The sequence below is a fragment of the Haliotis rufescens genome, unplaced genomic scaffold (assembly GCF_023055435.1).
Source record: "Haliotis rufescens isolate VD_foot unplaced genomic scaffold, xgHalRufe1.0.p SCAF_11, whole genome shotgun sequence".
In the NCBI taxonomy this organism is placed as follows: domain Eukaryota; kingdom Metazoa; phylum Mollusca; class Gastropoda; order Lepetellida; family Haliotidae; genus Haliotis; species Haliotis rufescens.
In genome coordinates, this window is record NW_025963791.1 from 32,935,540 (window position 1) to 32,956,845 (window position 21,306).

The window sequence follows — 21,306 nt, forward strand, 5'->3', positions numbered from 1 at the left end:
GGGCTGAAAGATGAATTCAGATATTGGTGAGGTCAGCTGTCACCTAATTTGGTGAAGTCCAAATGGTTCTGGATATATTGTTGCTTGTGGCAAAAGGGTTCGGGACATTTAAGATAAGGTTGGAGTGGGTCTGCTTGCATTTTGGCAAGTAATGCAAACACCTGTTTAGTTGTTTTGTTGTAGTTGTGTGTGACGGCACAATGACTTAACCTTGCCCAGACGTGCAGTATTTGGATACATTCCATGACGGATCTGTGCTATAGGGAGAGTTCCGTAAGAACAAGTAAAAATACCGTGAACAAAAGTTATTATAATTGCATGCACAAATCTAATTGTGCTGCTAGACGTCATATAATTGTTCCAGATTCCTTGACCGTGTGCTTTGGTAGAATATTCTTAAAGATTTTCAACAATTATGAAGGGTTTTTCAAACCTAACACTTTGGTTTGAGTGTCATGACATGCTCATAATATTAATCTCAAACATTAAGCAGGTTGAAAACATAATTCGAACCTGAACAGACAGGTAGATGGCTACTAGTCCAAATGTACTACCAAGGTACCAGACTCCCTTTTACCTGACCCTACCCAGGTACTCGACCCCCTATTACCTAAACCTACCCAGGTGCCCTACACCCTGACCTCACCCGACAAGGGAACCTGCTGTAGGATTCGAGTAGGGTAGAAAATGCCTGATCAGAAATGTGTTACAGGAGCCCTCGCAAAAACCCTTTCGATACATGTATAAACGAACTGATCATGCATACACTGAGGTTGACTGAAGCTTTACCTTTACTCAGATATATAAAAGTCAGAAGGAATAGGTGGATCGTCAGAAAGAAATAGGAAACATTAGTGATTTGTGGTGTAGCCATGGAGTTTTATTGTTATTGAACAATATATCATGTGACTAACTATGGGTCCGGGTAATCTTGTGGGTGCCCAGATCCAACCTAGGACCCACCCAACTCAGGACCCACCTTACCCAGCCCTAATGTCTAACAACAGAAGTGTACGAGGTGAGATTCTGTTTAGAATTCTTTCAACCTTTTCAGCTGTAAAGAGTAATATTAAGTGTCTCCAGTGTAAAAAAGTACAGCTGACCAGCTTCAGTGGCAGAGAGAAAAGGTATGTCAGTTGATCGTGGCGTCATGGTAACCGATGATATCACACTGGTCTGCAAAACATTGTGACGCAACTTCAATGCAGCGATACCTCCTTTGGAATCCAGTTATGGATTAAGAATTGACTTCAATATTTTTGCGTGTATGGACGTGTAAGTACATGACAGACAATGGTATGGTTGAGTCACGTTTTTTATTTGTGAAAAATACATTCTGCTCTTGCTGGGTGTAAATGCTATATAAAACGATCAAATGATTATGTGTGCGGTACAAATAAGTAAAAGATATCAATATTTTAGGTTAACCAATCTAATGCAACGGACTCACTTGCAATTTATCTATTTAAGAATTAACTTCAATATGTATTGTGTTTATGGAGGTATAAATCTAAAAAAAATTGTGTGCATACCATGCGTTCACTTGTTATTTAGAATCTTCGTATAAAACGCAAAGTGTGCATACCCCTCGAAGCACATAAATATATTTTACAAGTCAACAATAACAACTTCATAAAGACATTAACACAAACAAAGAGCAGACGATTCAAAATATGACACTGTACAGCGCAATAGTGCAACACAAAATCTACCAACTCTATTATAAGCCAGTCATGAAACAAATCCGAGGGTGTGCGTGGCCTAATATTTGTTCAGTTTATGCAGAGTAAACTAAATCTATTTTATGATCTCTGATTATGGAGCTGACGCACAAAAATAATTTCATTTTTAGTCAAACATTAACATGGAATCACTTACAGTTTATATTTGACAATTGAACAACGAAATGAATTATACATACCACACTATTATAATCACTATTGATATGGACACAATTACACAATTGTTGAAGTGTTCCTCTGTACAAGTATAATTCAGGAGCTATTTGTTATTAAGTGGCTCACCATAACGTTCAACAAAACAAACTTCATTACATCACAAACATCCTATATGGAACACCCTATCTTCTATCTAGTAAAGTAAAAAAACATTCTATGACCACGGTGCAATGGACCATGTACCTAACATGATACTGACTGGAGCTGGGACGAGTCCAAATCTACAGCCCGGGTAATCAACCCGATCCGGGAACCCACTGATGGTCTCAAGAGTTGGGAACTCATTAGTGTCATTGAACAATATATCAAGTGACCATCCACAGGTCCAAAAAGTCATGTGAGCACTTCAATAACAAGTAAACCATATCATATCTACTAAGAATAGAGTGAAGTATTGGTATCTCTTGAGCAGATTGGGATCAAACCACGGGCTTTTCGCCTTCCCGGTCGACACCGTACTTACGAGAACACGGAGGCAATTTAATAAAGAGAACCAGGTTGCAAAACACATAATGTGATGTGTAATAATGTGGACATGATATGATATGATCATTCACACCCCAATCGGAAGAGTCCATTTTGAGTTGTTATAGTGAATTTAACACCAGCGATAGTGATGATTAAAAGCATGCAGTGGTTGGTGTGACTACATGAAGCTGACTTCGTGTGTCTGACCTTCACCACAAACATACAGTGTGTCATGTCTATCTACATACAATCCCAGTGGATCAAAGCAAATGCCCTGATGATCTGTGACATAATCCCCTGTCTCTGTCAGCCGTATCACCTTGTTCCTGTCTGCAACCAGGATGTCTCCTGTTGGAGTAGTTGAGATACCACAAGGGATGAGTGTTCTGTCTCCGGTAGGGGCGTATCTCCACACAACATCCCCCTCTGACGTCACACAAGTCACAGACTGCTCACCCCTGTCAGACACGAGTATTTTGCCCTTGTTATTGACACACATGTACCAGGGGGAGGGAAACAGTGTCTCATTGTTGTGTGTAGTAACTGACCTCAGCACGTGTCCCCCCATGTCCAGGATATCAACACAGTCCCAAGTACCTGCTGCTAGAGATGAAGGATTCAGAACAGCGAGACTGACGTACCACTTGCTTGTTGTGATGGTTGAGAGCAGCACAAGGTCAGGGGTTACTGCTACTGTTACAATCTGACTGGATTCAGGGACAGCAACCATCACCAGGTTTTCCTTCAACTGTGTCACACCCCATGGAGAGTCGTCCAGGGGAAGTTTCCTGTGGCATGTCACGTTGTTTCTAGTGTAGAAGGATTTCACACACTTGTTATTTAAGTCACTGACAACACATGTCTGTATACCACCTACAACCAGGACTGTGATGTCACGTATATAAGGCTCCACCTCATCAACCGCCATTCTCCCATCTATCACGTCAACCAGCACTGGAGACGTCAGACATGGTCCCTGATCCTGGTATGTGACGTCAATCTTCCCCAACTGTAGGTCATCTAGGATGTGCTGGACGTTGTCAGTGTCGGGTGTAAACCTGATGTCTTCTATTCTCCGTGTGTCTGCTGTGTCTGTGTCCCTGACATCCCCCAACTCTACAGCCCCCGAATCCCAAGTCTGATACGCGTCATACAGGTCCATCTCACATTCCGATACCAAGGCCTGGTCAATGAACTCACAATGTTGTTTGTACATCTGCATCTCAATCTCTTCAAGTTTAACATCTGCTTTAAGTTGCTTGGTTTGTTTGTCTGTAATATCCTTGAATTCATTCATCAACTGTTTTTCTTTTTGCTTGATGTTGGCTATGGCTCTCTCAACAGCAGATTTAATGTGATTTTCTACTGCTATTTTGTTTTTCTCAATTCCGCTAATTTTCTTGTCTGTTTTCTTAACAATTTTTTCTTTTCTATGTGTTTTCTTTGATAACTGTTTAGCATGCCTTCTTAAATGGTATTTCAGGTTTGGCAACATTGACTGAATGGTAACGACAGACTCACATTTCCTATGGTAAACAACACAACATGTCTGACACACAGCTTTGTGGCAGTCTTTACACACAAGCTTTATAACCTCATCCTTGTGTTCCCTGCACATGACCTTGCGTCTCCTTTTCACCTTGACCTCCCCTGAAAGGTCACATGTTTCATGGTCATGTGATGCTGGACTTGCACGATGTATCTTGACACATCTTTTGCAGAGGGACACTTGACACTCAGAACACCATGAGGCTCCCGGAGTTGTCTCCCCTAACTTCTCACACACTGAGCAACATGAAGCGGAACCTGTAAGTGGACATGTCTATAGTTATTTGACATATCAGGAGAATATTTATATAAATTAGAAGATTGAGAATCCAGGTAAAATCACCCCCTCTCACCTATTTTCAATGCACGAATAGGGCGGTGGGTGTAGGCTTGGAGATAAAGTGTTCGCTCGTCACGCCCAAGGGTTTGATGTGTGAAGCCCTGCATTGGCATGATTAGCAGTGGCGTACAACTGAACTCATTCACCCAGTTATGTACATGTAGTTTCAACAGGTACAATTACACTTATAAGTGTACACTTCTGATCACTATTATCAGGGGCCGTGGGGAAGCCTTGTGGTTTAAGTGTTAGCCAGGTTTGATTCCCCACATGAGTATAATGTGTGAAGCCACAGTGATATCGCTGGAACATTGCTGAAGGCGGCAAAAATACGTACTCACTCACTCACTATTATCAACCTAAAACTGCCATTTGTAGATGTTTTCAGATACTAATATTTTCAAGTGCTTTATGGATGATCTGATTATATTAGCATCATGTAAACCGATAATAATCAGCAGTCCCCCGCAGTGATATCGCTGGAACATTGTCCTGACGTCAACATATATTGTAAATATTTCTGTGCCGTGATTACAGTTAAGTCATGTTTATAACAAATGTATTTTTTCTGGAGTCGTTTAGTGGAGTCAGTTGGTATCATTTAACATACTGTTAACAGCAGTACTGTAATTATACTGCATGTTTAAACAAATAATGAGTACCCCTTAACATGCCTTCATTACAAACATAATTCTTATTACTAGGTTTCAGTTTGTGAAATGAATGTGTAATTCATAATATAATAAACCATTACCTGTTTTGACAACCTCAGCTTGAGTGTCAATCAGCCCCTGTATAATGATGCTGGGTTTGATCTGGGTGGCCCACTCTGCCACGGGCCTGCTTGGGTGGGGGACCTTTGTATCTTGTCGACAGCAGGGACAGGGGATCGTCTTGGATTGTACAGCATCTGGTCTGGTTTGGATGTATCCTGTGACACATTTCCTGCAGAATGTGTGATCACACCTCAGTGTACAGGGATCTGTGTACAGTTCCTGGCAGATCACACAGGTGAGGAATTCTTTAACTTTCTTAGATCGTGCCGTCGCCATCTGTAAAACATAAATAACTGCTCACTTTTCCAAGAAATAATTTCAGCTGAAGATGTTCCGTCTTTGAAATGGCGTTACATGTGTTTAGTTTGAGACAATAACATTTCTAGACTACGACTTCGGGCTAACCTTCCATATCAAGCTGACACACGATGATATAACTGAAATACTGCATTTAGCGGCATTACACCAAACTTACTTCATCATTAACTTGTGTGCACCACTAAGTTTGCTGTAACGCCTCTGTAAATCCATGATTGAGTCGTTTACATATAATTTCTTGTCACAAAAATAACCACATCGATCCTTCCATAGTGTTACAGGAATAACAGATTCTACATATCTTGACTTCATGTCAAACAAGGTGTTTCAGAAGCGCGTGCCTATGTATTTGTTTATACTATTGTTTCAATAAAATATGTTCCTACATTATAGTTTTCATGAATTCTGTCATAAGAACAGGCTCGATCATTGTTTCCACACAAAAGAGGATTTACCTAGAATAGTTGAACCGAAACTGAATATATGAATGTATTGTGATCATGTGAGATGAGATTTGATGTCAACTTCTCTCATGTAGATGAGGCAGTAAACTCAAACGTCATTGATTCAAATGCGCATTTGTTTTTATATTAAAAGCTAACTTTAAAACAACTACCAATAGGGTCCTGTATTTATGACCTTTAATCCACCTCCGTCAACACCAACCAAGCCTTGCTTTTCTGGTTGTAGACACGCCCCCCTCACAGTCACAATACAAGGGAGGTAACTGTGAACGTTAGTATTCAGGACCAAGTCAACATATCTCTATTGTGTCATTTTTACACGTCGACGAATGACTTTGTTAACCTGAATGTCAAACATTTGTAAAACCCATAACAATAAAAGAAATATACATCAATATGCTTTACATTTTTTTATTACCTTGAAATAACGAAATCCCGCCATGGTACACACCTGTGCCAACCTGTCCCTTCCGCATGACATACTAAGGAAGGCAACTACGAAATCTCGACTAGTGGTGATTCATGAGAGATCAAAACTGATGACAACGTAGGTTCCTGGGTCGAATTCAGGATGATTCCTATAACAACGTGAGAGATCGGGACATGTCAATATAAACTGACAGTACACACTCTAAACAGTATTTTTGTTATATCCTAGGATGTTATACACACTCGTTTGACGTTTATGTCAGCACAAGAAATAAAAGGTTGCATGCGTGAGGGAGAGTTTGGGCAAGCAGCTATATACCAGTTGTGGTGATTCACATGCCACAAATCTTTTAGATAAAAAATATACCACAGATAAATTAACTCTTTCTAACATGAAACGTAAATATAAATCTGACCAGTATTTCTAAGTAATGTTAACGGGCAGATCAACACTCCGTCATGTAAACAGCTTAAGCTCGAGAAACAGGTGTAGGTGTTATACCACTCTTACACCAGCAGGATTCCTGGGGCCTCCGCATGTTATAAAAAATAAATTAAAAAAGCCATGTATACTGTTGTGGTCAGAAGCTTCAGATCACTAATCGAAGTCACGGAGTGTAATGTTAGTATCATATATGTTCACTGCATGCTGAATAATCTCTTGTTTCGTTTTACTTGAACACAAAACCTGCATATGTGGCACGTGCGATACCCTACAGGTAATGTCTTACTTGTTTCCCTCAGTACGTATGATTACTGATGTTTAGCCTCTGACACTATTAGCATGATAGCATTTACTGATTTCAATACACGAGATTTAACGCATGTATTTACGTGTTTTACTATTCCTTCATGACTTATTGATGTAATGATACATGGCCCTGATCGAGTTAGGATCTGTGCGATGAAGGAATATCCCTATTTACTTCTACAGGACGGTGTTCATTTCCATATATCTATTGAGATAGTGTCATCTCCATGAGTAGGTATATGCTGGCTGAATGAGTATTTATCTCACGGTAGGCTGCGTTTACAAATACAAATTTACACTTGAGTCTGTGAGTGAAGAATGTAACCCAATGGGGACGTCTCATTGATCAAAACAGATGTTGAGTTGCATTGTCATGCTGAAGGGTCACTCTTCGATGGACAGCTGTGCTTTAAAACGTGTTGATAAATATAACTATGGATTTATGCTGTATTTGTTGAATAATGATATACTACTTCAATATCTCCTATGACCCTACATAAAAACAACTGAACGCTCATTTATATATGTGTGAGACTGGAAGAAACATGAAACGAAACAGCTGAGAAGCTAGCTAAAATTAATTGTTTGTTTTAGTTGGCAACATGAATTCTTATATCAACCAAATAAGGATTGTAAAAGCATTCAAACATTTGTCTTAATTATCCCTGCATTCGCTGCATTCAGCAATATTCCAACTATATGACGGCGGCCTGTAAACAATCGAGTCTGTACCAGACAATCCAGTTATTGACATAATGAGCATCGACCCACGTCATTGGGATACGATGATATGCATCAAGCAACTAGCCTTACCTGAGATTACGAGGCCTGCACTGTGTCACCAGTTTATATCTGGAGAGATAGTGATGCTGTGGCCTATGACAGTTTTGTGCATGTGGTTGCCAGCTGTGTCCTGTGTCATGTCATATTTGGTATAATGATCCCATTAACGTGCGAATGGTCAGCGAGCAGGTACAACTTTTAATCTCATTACATCGATTCAATATCTGCTTCATCTGTAACCTATAGACGAAAGTTTCTTCCCGATATATGGATAATCATATCGACAAACATGGCTGTAAATCACCGTATGATAAATGGGACACTTCACTCAATCACTATATTCATACACGGTTTCTGAAGCTGAGTGAGATCAGGTTGAAAAATTGAACATCATTGATCGAGATTATTGTAAAAATGACATGTCAGGGTAAAAGGATTACCCTCGTGTGATTCCGAATTGTAAATATCAAATATGAGGAATACACGGTGTGTTGTATGCTCGTTACAGGGTCGAACAATTCAACTTTTATTCTATAAATTTTGATATTTATGATACGGAAACACACTCATGTATTATCCTCTACAAGCGTTTTGTTGTGTTTGTTGTTGAACGCCGCACTCGGAACTATTCCAGTTATATGACGGCGATCTGTACATTATCGCGTCTGGACCAAACAAGGTTGTGACTGACATCCTGAGCATCGATCTAGGTAATTAGGACATGATGACATGACACAATACGACAAGCATTGATTGCCGAAGACCCATTCTAACCCGGATCTTCATGGGGAACACATATATGCATGTGTTAGCTATACATGCCATTATATACTGGTACAAATCAACATTACTTCTTATACAGGAATTGTTAATGCGAGGTCATTTTTGTGAAAATATTTTGCATAATTGTTACAGCATCCAATGCTGGCATGACAGATTGCGTTGAACTGACAGGTTCTTGTATGAAGGCAGTACATACACTGGTGTGTTTGAAAAGAAGATAATGCACCATTACTGCAGCTTTATGCGATTTTGATAAAAACTGTTCATATATGAAATACAACAAAGGAAGATACGAGTATCAGGGTCTGGTCATGAAATGGGTGTTTCCAACGGCAAGAGCTACGATAACAAATGTTTTCAAAAGACACTTGCAATTACCTTGCCAGTTCTCCTATGAGTATTGTAATGTCAAGAGCCTATCAACAGCGAACGTACAGTCGCAGTTCTGTGTACACAGTAGGACCAGAGTTCACTCTCTACAACTATCTAGCGGCGGTTACCGTATCGCGCCATCCCTTCATAGTATAGAAACAGTTGGTCTGTATGTCTCCACTGAGGGCTGCGGGTCGACCCGTTAGAAAATTACTTACACTTCTTGATCTCCGGTTGGCTATAAATAATAAAATATATATTTAATGTCTTATCTCTTCCTAAATCATTTACCCCCCAAAATATATACTTTGGCGGTGCTAGCGAAACATCGACCAATCTTAAATATTAACAAATGTCTATTAATAATGTGTAAGGGAAGGATTTATATATAACGGAATTATTCCATGTTATGTCACGTGCCAACACCAAACCTACCTCTAAGTTGTCCCCTGTCCTGTGTTGTTATGATATCTCTCCAGTCACAAGATCAGTATACGCCCAACCATGTGATCTACTTGTATAACTCAGAGTACTAATGTTATCTATGAGATAAACTTGTTTATGCTCCTCCTTGCATGACATAAATCTTTCAACTGAGTCTTATGGTAACGTTAACCTGGTACGTTGGATCAACACTGTGGGTAAGGGAGGGAGATACTTATGGGTTTTTTGGACAAATTGTATAAAATGTTGCAGTAAGGTTAAACGTCCTTTCGTAGATTTAAAAACGAAAATGCGTCGGGTACGTTTCTGGGGTAGGCAAGGATATATGCTGTTCACTTTCACTGTGTTACTTCGCGTCTCATGCAGAGATACCTTTCGCTGATATGTTACTGGCCTTCGTCGAATTAAAATCGTATTAAAATTCAATTGATCTTATTTCAGTAATGTTTCACATAATATTTAAAGATATCAAAGCAAACAGAGAAATACTTGTCATACGGGCTATATCCCGAATAACTGAATAACCTTCACCTTGTCCACAACGCTGCCAAGTTCACGTCCACAGCGAACTACATTCGCTACACTTTAATATCAGTATGGACATCTCTGAGATGTGCCTGCAATGCTAATCGTCAACAATCTGTGCATCACGAAGTGTCTACGTCTACGTTAAAGAATCACGTTCACGAGAAATTATAATCCGGGAATTGTGACTGTAACAAGCATAAAGTGGAAATTGAATGAGGAGTTCCAAGTTATATATTTTCACTGTTTACTTTAGCATGAGAAAATACATTGTATGTGTTTATATCCTGAAACATCAGCAAGGCCTGTTTCCTGATAGACGAAGCCCGTCGAAGGCTGACCATGATGTGAGGTTTCAAATTTGTTTATAAACATAGTAAACACGTAAATAAGTCATTCGAACTATTTTGGCTCTTAGTTTTACAAGTCGTCAATTCCTTAACCCGTCTTGATTATCATGAGTTCGTTTTCGACAACATATACAGTGAGTCTCTTGTGCAGGATTAATACACTGTCATAATTTGTTTTCTCAAACACACTCTTATAACATATGTTATAGACCCTTTGTTATAAATGAAGCTTTAAGAATGTGACTTTCTGACTTTAAAAGGGCAACAATACCTCAACTTTCTGATGCGACGTTAAATTTAAACTCACTTACTCACCGGATTCCAATAAGCAAGTCAAACAAGTCAAGATTATAGTCCATTATATGGAAACTCTGAATCTGTGAAGAAAAAGCCATCCTTTTTTTAATACTTTCAACATTGGAGTGTTGTTGTCCTTTAAAGTTGTCCTGCACAAGACAACGTTAGGGCTGAAAGATGAACACAGATATTGGTGAGGTCAGCTGTCATCTAATATATATGGATATATTGTTGCTGGTGGCGAATACGTTAGAGACATTAAAGATAAGGTTGGGGTGGGTTTGCTTGCATTTTGGCACGTAATGCAAACACCTGTTTAGTTGTTTTGCATGAGATTTCAACTTTTGATGAACATGTAAACACGGTTTGAAATTAATAACAATCGCAACTAAAATCTGAAGCATATTTATTTTCAAACAACTCAGAAAATGAATGTCTGCCCATATTTAGCTGATCACTCGCACTCCTCGTGGGATAAAGTTTGCAATAGTAAGTAAGGGATAAGTAATAAACATCTATCACGTCAGATACAATATATTGGTTAATGGATGCAGGCGGGTTTTGGGTTTTAAAATACAGATTCAAGTAAACTCCATAAGTTACTTTTTATCCTAGTAAAACCTGCTTTACAAGTCTTCCTGTTTCGCCTGCACCTTTCTCAATCGTTGTTTTGTGGCTGTGTACAGATCGTGAGACGTGATGTTCTCAGCCCTGTCATAGAACTGGCGGAACACCTGCGCGTTCATATGGTAGAATGCCAACTCATGCTTTCGGCGATGGTCGGGGACGATTTGGCCGTTTTCGTCAAATTTCTGTGCAGGTAAAGGACATCCAAAATGGTTCAGATTTGCCTGTGCTTTCGCGACAGGCTTCCCGGCTTTAGTTGCATTAAGCGCGTTGTGAAGTTTGTCACAGAGGAAACACTCATATCCTGAAGCAGCCTTCCCAAAACGTCCACCTGCATACTCCCCTGGTGATACCCGCACGAGTTCTGACTTCAGCGTTGGATTTGAAATGTCCGTGTGTTTGAATTGGAGGTATGACTCATACTGTTCGTCGTTCCGATCAAGCTGCTTGATGAACGCAGCCAAGTCTTGAATAGTGTCAAAGTCTTCGACCAGAATCGCTGATTTGGTGGATGGTAAAAAGTCCTGAAAGTACGTTTTAAGTAGAGCTGATTTTAAATTGCATTTATTTGAATAGAAAAAACTACAATCAGAAAAAAAGATGTATAATAATTACTATTCTTTCCGAGGCTGAGAGCTAACATTCTAGTCGACTACATGTTTTTTCAATTCATGACAAATATATTCTCAAAGTCCTTTCACGCCTTTAATGCCACAGTACACATTTATAACATGACCATAAAACAGAAATGATTTATCGGCACAGTCGCACTTTAACATTCATTCTTTATTCGTTAGTTTATCTTTCTTCTTTAGTTTTTCTCATTCAGCTCTTCAGATAATAGAAACAGATCACAATGGGGGTTCACAGTTTCAAATCATATATTAAGTTACTGTATTATTGTGTCTGGATGTGTCCTCGAAGGTTAAATGAACATTTAGGCATACATGCGTCAAACGTAGAACCCGTGATTCTTAGATTGTGGTTGAAAAATAATCATGATGATAACAATGGTTCAGGAAAAATCTTTCTTCGCTGTCGAACCCTCCACCTGTACATGGATGACCAGCTACTCCGTTAGTCTTGTCTAACGCTAAGTTGAATAGCTTACTGCAAAACGTTTCCATTCATCCGTTACACGAGACGATAACTATACTTAAGACCAAAGCTTACCCTCTGCCCTATCGTAGTCGTTTATTGTATCGAAGTTGTTTAGAAAATGTAATTATGATTATGCCTTTACATCTACGACTTACGACTTTGTGTGTCTTGGGTACAGCCTCAGAAAATATATACTTATATACCCTAACGAAAATGCCACCACACAAAAAAGACATCTCGCCCATCTTTTTGTCTCGTGGTCCAAGTAAAAGAACATATACTCTCACCGAAATGTGTCCACACACAAAAGTCATCTCACCCTGATTGTCGGCGAGCCGAGCACAATAGGGACAGTTCCCACCTGTAGAGGGCGCCACAACTTCTCTGTGATGTAGTCGTCACAAATGGCGTTCTCAAAAGCTATGGCAAACTTGTAGCGGGCGACAAGTCTCAAAAAGTCTGGCTTCATGTATCCTGCTATACCGTCGAGTTTCTTGAATCTATATGCAACAGAAAAAGAATGGTTACAGTTTAATAGTTGCAAAGTGCTGTTCATTCCACACTGTATCTTTCTAACAAAATAGATAGACTTGCCCAGTCTACATTTTGATAACAGTGAGTGCATGTAGGTCGGAAATGTGGTAAAAGATTATGAGCTGTACTGACCATGCTATATATTATGATAACAAATTAACATTGTGTTGAAATGATAACGAGCCCAGTTACATGTATGCCATGGCCTAAACGATGGGTTCCATTTGCCTCCAAAATACATATATGACTAAGTGAAAACAGGCTCGGGATACATAATGTGTGCGCGTGTGTGTGTATATGTGTGTGTGTGTTTGTGTGCATGTGTGTGTGTGCGCGCGCGCGTGTGTGTGTGTGTGTGTGTGTGTGTGTGTGCATGTTCGTGCGTGTGTGCGTGTGCGTGTGCGTGTGTATGTGTGTGTGTGTGTGTGTTTATGTGTGTGTGTATGTGTGTGTGTATGTGTGTTGGGTTGATAATATTCGTTAAATGGGCATATTCCCTGTGTATGTGTGTGTGCATGTCTGCATGTATGTGCGTGTGTCTTTATGCGTGTATGTCTGTGTGTGTATCTTTATGTGTGTATGTGTATGAATGTGTATGATTGTGTATGTGAGTGTCTGTATTTGTGACTTTATCAGTGTATATGTGTGTGTCTGTGTCTGTGTGTCTGTATTCGTGTATGTCTGTCTGTATGTCTGTGTGTGTGTCTGTATGTGTGTGTCTGTATTCGTGTATGTCTGTCTGTATGTGTGTGTGTCTGTATGTGTGTGTGTCTGTATTCGTGTATGTCTGTCTGTATGTCTGTGTGTGTATGTTTGACTGTATCAGTGTGTATATGTGTGTGTCTGTATTCGTGTATGTCTGTCTGTATGTCTGTGTGTGTGTCTGTATTCGTGTATGTCTGTCTGTGTGTCTGTGTGTGTGTGTATGTTTGACTGCATATGGTTCAGGTAGACTCACTCTTCTGTGTCTTCAAGTCCTTGTTGTGGAGACAAGGGCCGTAGGAATCTACATCGACATAGTTCTGCAACGTCGTGACGTACTGCTCCCTGTTGGATGGTGTGTTGCAGTCGCTGTGGACAAATATAATTGGAGCTAGGCCACCATCTGTCCTCATCACGTTCTTTCTGTCTGTGGGGAATAAATATTCTTTACTGAGCAGTGTCTCTTTGTTTGTCAGCCAGTGGGTGGTGAGCGGGTAGTCAGAACCCCTCTTGAAAGTCGATGTGTAGTTGAACAGCTCCATAGTGCTCCTGAATGAAAACAGCCAATCTTTGTTCATGGGCGACTCTTCGTGGATCAATGCCCAAATATCGCCATCCTTCCTTGGGGAAGGAAGACCACTCGACAGAAAGAATGAGCCGTAAAATATGTACATCTGAAAATATAAATGGAAGATTGATAGTCCCTCTGGCAAAAGGTACAACTTCTGACTGTCTATGTTCTGAAGGCGTCACGGACGAGTGTGCGTAGTGTGGCCATTTGACGCCAAGGTTGTCGTGCGTTTTTCGCTTTGAAAGAAGAGGCTGTTGTGACGAAGTTTTTAATGTTGCGGTGAACACGAATGAAATAAAACTATTATGTGACAGGCATCGGCAAACTTACTGAAGCGAGACTTTTCTCTAAAGTTCATGTCAGTCTAATCCCCTATAACCTACATAATATATCGCGATAATGGTCGGTTGTAAGAACACTGAAATCATGACGCTCCATGTAGGTAGATACTTTTGGGTAGTTTCTTTCGCAAACATGCCTACACACATAGTTGACATGATCGACCGTTTGTACTGGTAAAGCTTAATATGACGGTGACACAATTTCAGTAACACATAGAGCAGGTAAATTGCAATGGAAGCGTCACTCAGTAGCCGTCACATCCAAAATTATCGCAAACATTTACCGTGTATATGTTGTCATGGTTACTCACCATGACTTCCTGATGCTGCAGTCGTGTCTTGTTCCTGGACACAGGAGATGACATAATCGGGATATTTGCCTATCGACTCCCACCAAGTCAAGACTGGCAGGGTGGCGTGACTCTCATCCAACCCATAGCTGACGACTTGCCCTTCACAGTGAAAATGTAAACATAGCTCACTCCAACCTCTCCCTCGGTGGGTGGGAAGGTGGGTGGGACGGTGGAAGGGTCGTTTGAAGGGTCGGTGGATGGCTCGCTGGAAGTGTGTGTGGGTCGGTAGAAGGGAGGGTGGATCGTTGGGTGGGTGGGTCGGTCAGTCGGTGGGACCACGTTTCTCAGGTGACGGTCATGGCAGACTGTCAATATTCAAGTCTGGACCAAACAAACCTTGCATTTAAAGCATGAGCCCCGATGAACGACAGGTTTCGATCCATGTCGATTCGTACGAAAATCGAAGTATCCTGAGAACCAATTCTACCCCGGAATCAACATGGAGACCATGTTCTACATCATGGCATGGAAGGTTGCCATGTCTGTAGAGATGAGTGCCATTCACTCACCATAACATACAGAACCAGTCCCATCCAGATTCGATGACTGAGTGAGTGAGTTTGGTTTTACGCCGCTTTTAGCAATATTCCAGCAATATCACGGCGGGGGGACATCAGAAATGGGCTTCACACATTGTACCCATGTCGGGAATCGAACCCGGGTCTTCGGCGTGACGAGCGAACGCTTTAACCACTAGGCTACCCGACCGCCCCTTCGATGACTGAAGATACAGGGATACAGTTGCAATATGGCTTGGTTCGTTAACATGTATAAAGTCCCATGACTCCAGGTAACTGAAACATGCTGACCCCAACACATGACCCACACAACGCAACTGATGAAAGAAAGATGTTTTACCGTATTCGACGTACTAAGCGCCCAGGGCGCTCTCCAAATTAGAAATAGGTGGCCCTTATTAGAATATAATTTTCGTGAGAACAAAAAACACTTGAAAAATCGTAAATTCCGTGGTTTATGCTAACAGCATGAAATGATACAAAAGAATAGTCTGTGCGGATTATACACGACAGATTTTTTTCAATAATTTAATTACCCATAATTAAGGGTGCATATAACACACGGGTGCGTATTATACACGAATAGATAAGTCTTGTGAACATTGATCAATCGGAAGGGGTGCAAATAAGGATTGTTCACTAGCTATTCAATATATTAGCAAATGTGGGCGCTTATTCTAGCGTCGAATACGGTATGTTGTTTTCGTAAATGTTCTGACATCCTTCCTTGTCTCATGTTTTCATGACCTACTAAGTTCACAGTACATATCAATTATACTACAGCGACAAAACCGTTTCCATATTAACAAGAAATCTATCCTGAAAGCAGATTCGTTTACAATTCCACTATATGATGATCATGTGTTTAATAATCACTATCAAATAGTGATGACACCATGTGCTCGTAAAAAGGTGAGCGTATCCTGCCCCACCGGTGGCACCCGTCACAAACACATGCAAAGGCACGTCAGTTGTTCACTTGAAATACACGAGAACATTTGGAACAAGTCAAATGATGGAAGAGCATTGGATATTATTATTTACATCTATTATATCCGTGAAAATATTTAAAAGATAATTATTAGCCACATTACAGCCTCAATGTGTTAGGTAAAGAAATAGTGACCAAACGTACCATCACCCGCTGTGTAACAAGTCCAAATCAACACCGAAAGAGAGATTTTATCTGAAACATACAACAATATCACAATATCATGGTGTCAAAATACCAAAGCTTGAAGACACATTTTTTCACAACGCATCTTTTACAATCACACTGCACATGTCAAGTGAACACTATACCATTGTGTATAGCAAATGGTCTTGGGGTATTGAAGAGTATGAGTAGGGTGACGTCTAACCGAATCACCAGTCATCCTTAAAACAAAATAGCCATACCATAGCTATGTTAATATGAAACTGTACATAAATTACACATCACTGTCTTCATACATGATCAATATCCTGTTGTATCAAGGATCCATGTATACCAGAAATAACTTGACCAACCTGGAAGAATAACTTTGACAGAGCAATCACCCCGTCTCGATCAATGGCACAGGTACATGTTTATCAGCATTTCCTATTCAAAACACATTCTCAATGCGCGCAGATGTGTCCCGTCTCGGTTGCATGTCGCGTCTCTGGAGATTATACTTCATACACACGCTAACGTCCTGATATTGGTTGCGTTACCCGGCCAGGCGAGTCTACTCAAGCATATGTGCAGTCACCCGTATCACTGGGTTCAGCCTTGTACGAGACGTATGGAAATAACTGTCAATAACTGACAAAGTATGACCAAAATCGCATAACAGAATCAACTGCACTGCACACATACAGTTAAGATTTCCTCGTCTGTTTGAGTACGAAAGGGCAGACATGTCAAGAGTCGATCTTTTGAGGGGCTTAATGTATTTCGTCTTTTGTGATCTGTCATACTTCTAGTTTGTAGCTGACGTTTGTTGTTGGTTTCAATTTCTATAATGTTTAGATTCTAAAGAAACCATAACAAATGTCAGGTTTAAACACATTGAGGCACCTAAACCCTATGATATGTAGTTGGAATATTAATGATTGCGGCATTTACCTCATCATATCACCGGCATCTCATTACCGTGTATGCTTGCTGATATCATGTCAATCAAATTGACGACAGGCCTGCGGACAATAGACACACCAACCGGCAGATATGTATTATGTATACTAATAACAAGTGCGCTGACCAATGTGTTAACAAAGAGGTTTGTATGTATTAAGTGATGAAATTTCGTATTTCTCTGAAAATATAAAACCGATATCTCACTCCAGTGAATTAACACTTTATGGCTGAACGGTTTTCAATCTGCCTCATTCACATTGTGTTTGAGATAACTAAGAAATTACATGACAAACAATACGTTTGTCTTTTATTGTCATAACGTGTTTCTCATTGTTGAAACATCAACTATGTCAGGTCACTTGAAAATACAAATATTCACTATTTATTTCCACGCTATATAACACTGCACATTCATAACCCTTCACATCAGGCTTATTTATATCAAATCAGCATACATTATGCAGAGACGGGGTCATTATGCACTTTGTGTCGTAAATATCATACAGGTAATACATGTTCTACTGCATCCATGTAGGTGAGGAAACGATATCACGTGACAGATAAATCACTTCCGTGTCAGCTCAGTCCAGCGTTATCAGGGATTAAGACAAGCACTCTACACATTCTTTGTGATTAGTGAATGAAGCATTCATAGACTAACTTCTTCTGAATGTTAAATGTATATCTTTTCACCATTGAAAATCGTGCAAAGTTGCTTTGGCTGTAAATTGATAACAATATCCCGTTTACATCTGTAATGATCTAAATAGTAAATGGTTCTTTTGCTCAATTTCACTACAAACAGTGTGTTCCTTGACAGCTGTCGCACTACACGATCAGCTAATTGAACAACAGAGCCTCTTCTAAATAAGTATACATGTATGTTTAGATTGTGCAAAGACATTCTAAACCTACAGATGTGATATGTACATTCCTGGGTGTAAATGTGATTTTAAATCAGCATACCTGGATAGAAATTAAGATGTTGATTTTGAATCATGACCAGACTGCGTAAACATATCATCCTGTCTTTGCTTTAAATTCCACACACAAACATTCTCATTACCAATATATCGTGAAATCTATATCGAAGGTAAATACAATCATACAAATAGTAAATCCTTAAACTCTGATACCCAAGTTTGTTGGCCATTATTGTCTGAACGTTTGAGCATGAAGTAAAATTGATGCGGAACCGATTACAATCCATCCTCCACTATCTATTACAATTACAACGCTCCATTGACTAAACGCTGCATACAATCACGTCCAGTTGGTCCTAGTACTGCCTTATTAGGGGCAAATATATCAATACAAAGAAGTCTCTTTAAATACATGTTCTGAATTTTAATGTTGTAATATTGTGTACCCTATATTTCAGACACATATAATGACATTTGAGAAATGGTTCCATCAATGGATATCTCATTTAAGAAATAAACGGCTCTGCTGCGCCCCTCATGGTTTATTCTCCCTGCAGTATTCTATTGTATGATAAACAATATTTCTTAAATAATGTACAATTTTAATAGCCCAGATTGCAAAGGTCGATGGGACAGTCTAGTGGTAATTGGCAGACCATGTAGGGAACATACATGTTCGGAACAATCAATTTTGTTTGAGGTGGGATAGTGGATTTTTCTGAAAAACTAATCCAGTCAGTCAGTTTCTAGAATAGATAATGTTCGTCCATATTGGCAAATGGCACTTTTTTGCCAGGCGAAATCAATTCACAAAACTGTTTGATAGGCATTTTTAACAAGTTGACGGATGAAAAAAAAAGATATAATTTGTGGATATAGAGATTACTACATGAATGTCTGTCAGATACCATTGATCTTACAACGAATTGTTTCAAAACGTATCTAACTAACGAAACAAGTTTATAACAAGTTTATAACAAAGTTTTACATATTTTTCAGGAAGGTGTTATCTGGAAAACCCAAGACAACACGATATGGGCTCGGCGTTACCTTTGGAGTTGATAACCATTATCGCTGACACCACCAGTATATAACGTGCATACCAAGACGTCAAAATGGCCTTGTCCTCAATGTTGTGTGACGTCGTTGATGGCAGGGTAAAGCTTGACGTCAAGGAGGCTGGTCTATCTGATGTCATTGTTTTTGTCATAGATGCTATACCAAAAACAGCCGTTACGGATTAACGTTTCGTTACAAGTCCCTGAAGTCTTTTTATACAAGGAACAACCAGTCATGCCACAGCAAACCTCCCTTGAATAACGATCCAAGGTGTATAACAAAGTTGAATGAGAACCAGGTGATGGCTGAGGTTCCAGACGTCCGGTAGATGGTAACAGTAGCAGTATCTCCTGACCCTGGTGATGCTGAGAACGACCACGGGCAGCGAAAGATACTCCATCCTCGCGGTTTGAGATCCATCACAACTGATAGCGGGGGCTGTCGGAGCAGGGTTGATATCCTGAATATGTCAGGAAAAGTGTTGAGATCAATCACAACACATGGCAAGCAAGACCTGTTATATTTTCCCTTTCTGTCTTAGCATGAAGGGCAAGGACAAGATTCTGGTGTCAGACTGGAAGAAGTCTTTGACCTGCGTAACGTCAGAGGAGAATATCCTGCGGGAGTACGTTCCTGTACGAGACAGGTTTCTGTCCTGGCATTCTATCCTGCTTGGAGACAAGGTGATCCAACTGACGGAGGCGGGGAAGTTTGTCAGTCATGTGATCACATCACAAGTTGAGGTTGGCGATTTACGGGGTATGCGTGAAGTGAAGAATTGTTCCTTGTGTGTTTGCGATGGGTCTGGAGTCAACATATTCCCGTTACCCCGTGACTGAATATACAGTGACGTGCAGCGGAAGATATCGAGAACGGTTATAACTTACAAACGTCATAACATTCTATTCTGCTTCCTTCTTTCTGCCTACTGTACATATTGTAATTGGATTTTGTAAATATTATGGAGAGGGTGTTCCAATCTGGACAACTTGTACCATATCCATTTTACTACAATGTATTGTGAATAGAATATGTTTAAAACAAGTAGTTGTTTGAGATCATTATGCATGTATGATTAATTCTGAATTGAAACCATCAACTCACAACTCTTGCACTGAGATTACGAATCTACTATTGTATCTGTTTGAGGCAGTATACGTGTATATCTTGTACAGTTTGGATCCAATATTCTAAATTTCCCTTTATGTCCTTTTAGGGAGAGGAAATTGTATGGTTTCCCTGAAAAAATATACTTGTATCGGGAACGGCTTCTGCACATGAAGAAGGCCTTTTGGACTCCTATTATGCATACAAAGTAGATAGTTACATTCTTTGAGTTTGCCTCATTTCTTTGAAGGGAATATGCACTTTCAACGAATATTATAAACCCAACACACGCACACACACACACACGCACACACACACACACACACACACACACACAAGGTATCATGTATCATAAAGTCATTTTCACAAGAAATAAAACAGTAAAGACTTTAACTTTGACATTAGTAGTGATAATAATAAATTATGTATGAATAGGTTTACACAAAGTTTGATTAAATGTCAACAAACATCAATATTTTCTTCACACTTCTTGATATGAGACTTATATCTTCTTTCACAGCTGCATTAAGACTACGCATATAAACACCAAGAACGAACATACATGTCCTGTTTTGTAACAAATGGTTTTGTAAAAAGGTGTTCGCGAAAGGTGGGTGTACTCTGCTTGACCGCCGTCACCTGTGACAAACACATGCAGAGGCAAGTCAAATGTTCACCCGAATAAACACTGGGACATATGGTACAAATCTAAAAAGGAAATTGCGTCAGATATCACCTTGGTTACTAATGCTTCAGGTGGAAG

The 21,306-nt window shown here is 39.9% G+C and overlaps 3 protein-coding genes across 5 annotated transcripts in view; all 3 read right to left on the minus strand.

Moving 5' to 3' along the window:
- Positions 1 to 21,306, minus strand: part of LOC124132486 (tripartite motif-containing protein 2-like) — a 77,253-nt gene that overhangs the window by 12,892 nt on the left and 43,055 nt on the right. The gene's annotated exons all lie outside the window — the stretch shown is intronic.
- LOC125378015 lies at positions 1,887 to 9,456 on the minus strand. 3 transcript variants are annotated; one of them, XM_048392594.1, is made up of 4 exons: positions 9,426 to 9,456; positions 6,291 to 6,450; positions 5,069 to 5,366; positions 1,887 to 4,232 (listed from the first exon to the last, which is right to left on the minus strand). In XM_048392594.1, exons 2-4 carry the CDS (start codon positions 6,351 to 6,353, stop codon positions 2,605 to 2,607), a joined length of 1,989 nt encoding a protein of 662 aa, XP_048248551.1. In that variant the 5' UTR covers positions 6,354 to 6,450; positions 9,426 to 9,456; the 3' UTR covers positions 1,887 to 2,604. The 3 variants fall into 3 exon arrangements, with proteins under 3 accessions (XP_048248551.1, XP_048248552.1, XP_048248553.1); XM_048392595.1 differs by lacking the exon at positions 9,426 to 9,456 and adding an exon at positions 9,209 to 9,231; XM_048392596.1 differs by lacking the exon at positions 9,426 to 9,456 and adding an exon at positions 9,209 to 9,223 and having other exon boundaries at positions 6,324 to 6,450.
- On the minus strand, positions 11,068 to 14,333 carry LOC124132465 (alpha-(1,3)-fucosyltransferase 10-like). The gene is made up of 3 exons (XM_048392955.1): positions 13,823 to 14,333; positions 12,654 to 12,834; positions 11,068 to 11,757 (listed from the first exon to the last, which is right to left on the minus strand). The coding sequence occupies exons 1-3, from the start codon at positions 14,242 to 14,244 to the stop codon at positions 11,233 to 11,235; spliced, it is 1,128 nt and encodes a 375-aa protein (XP_048248912.1). The 5' UTR covers positions 14,245 to 14,333; the 3' UTR covers positions 11,068 to 11,232.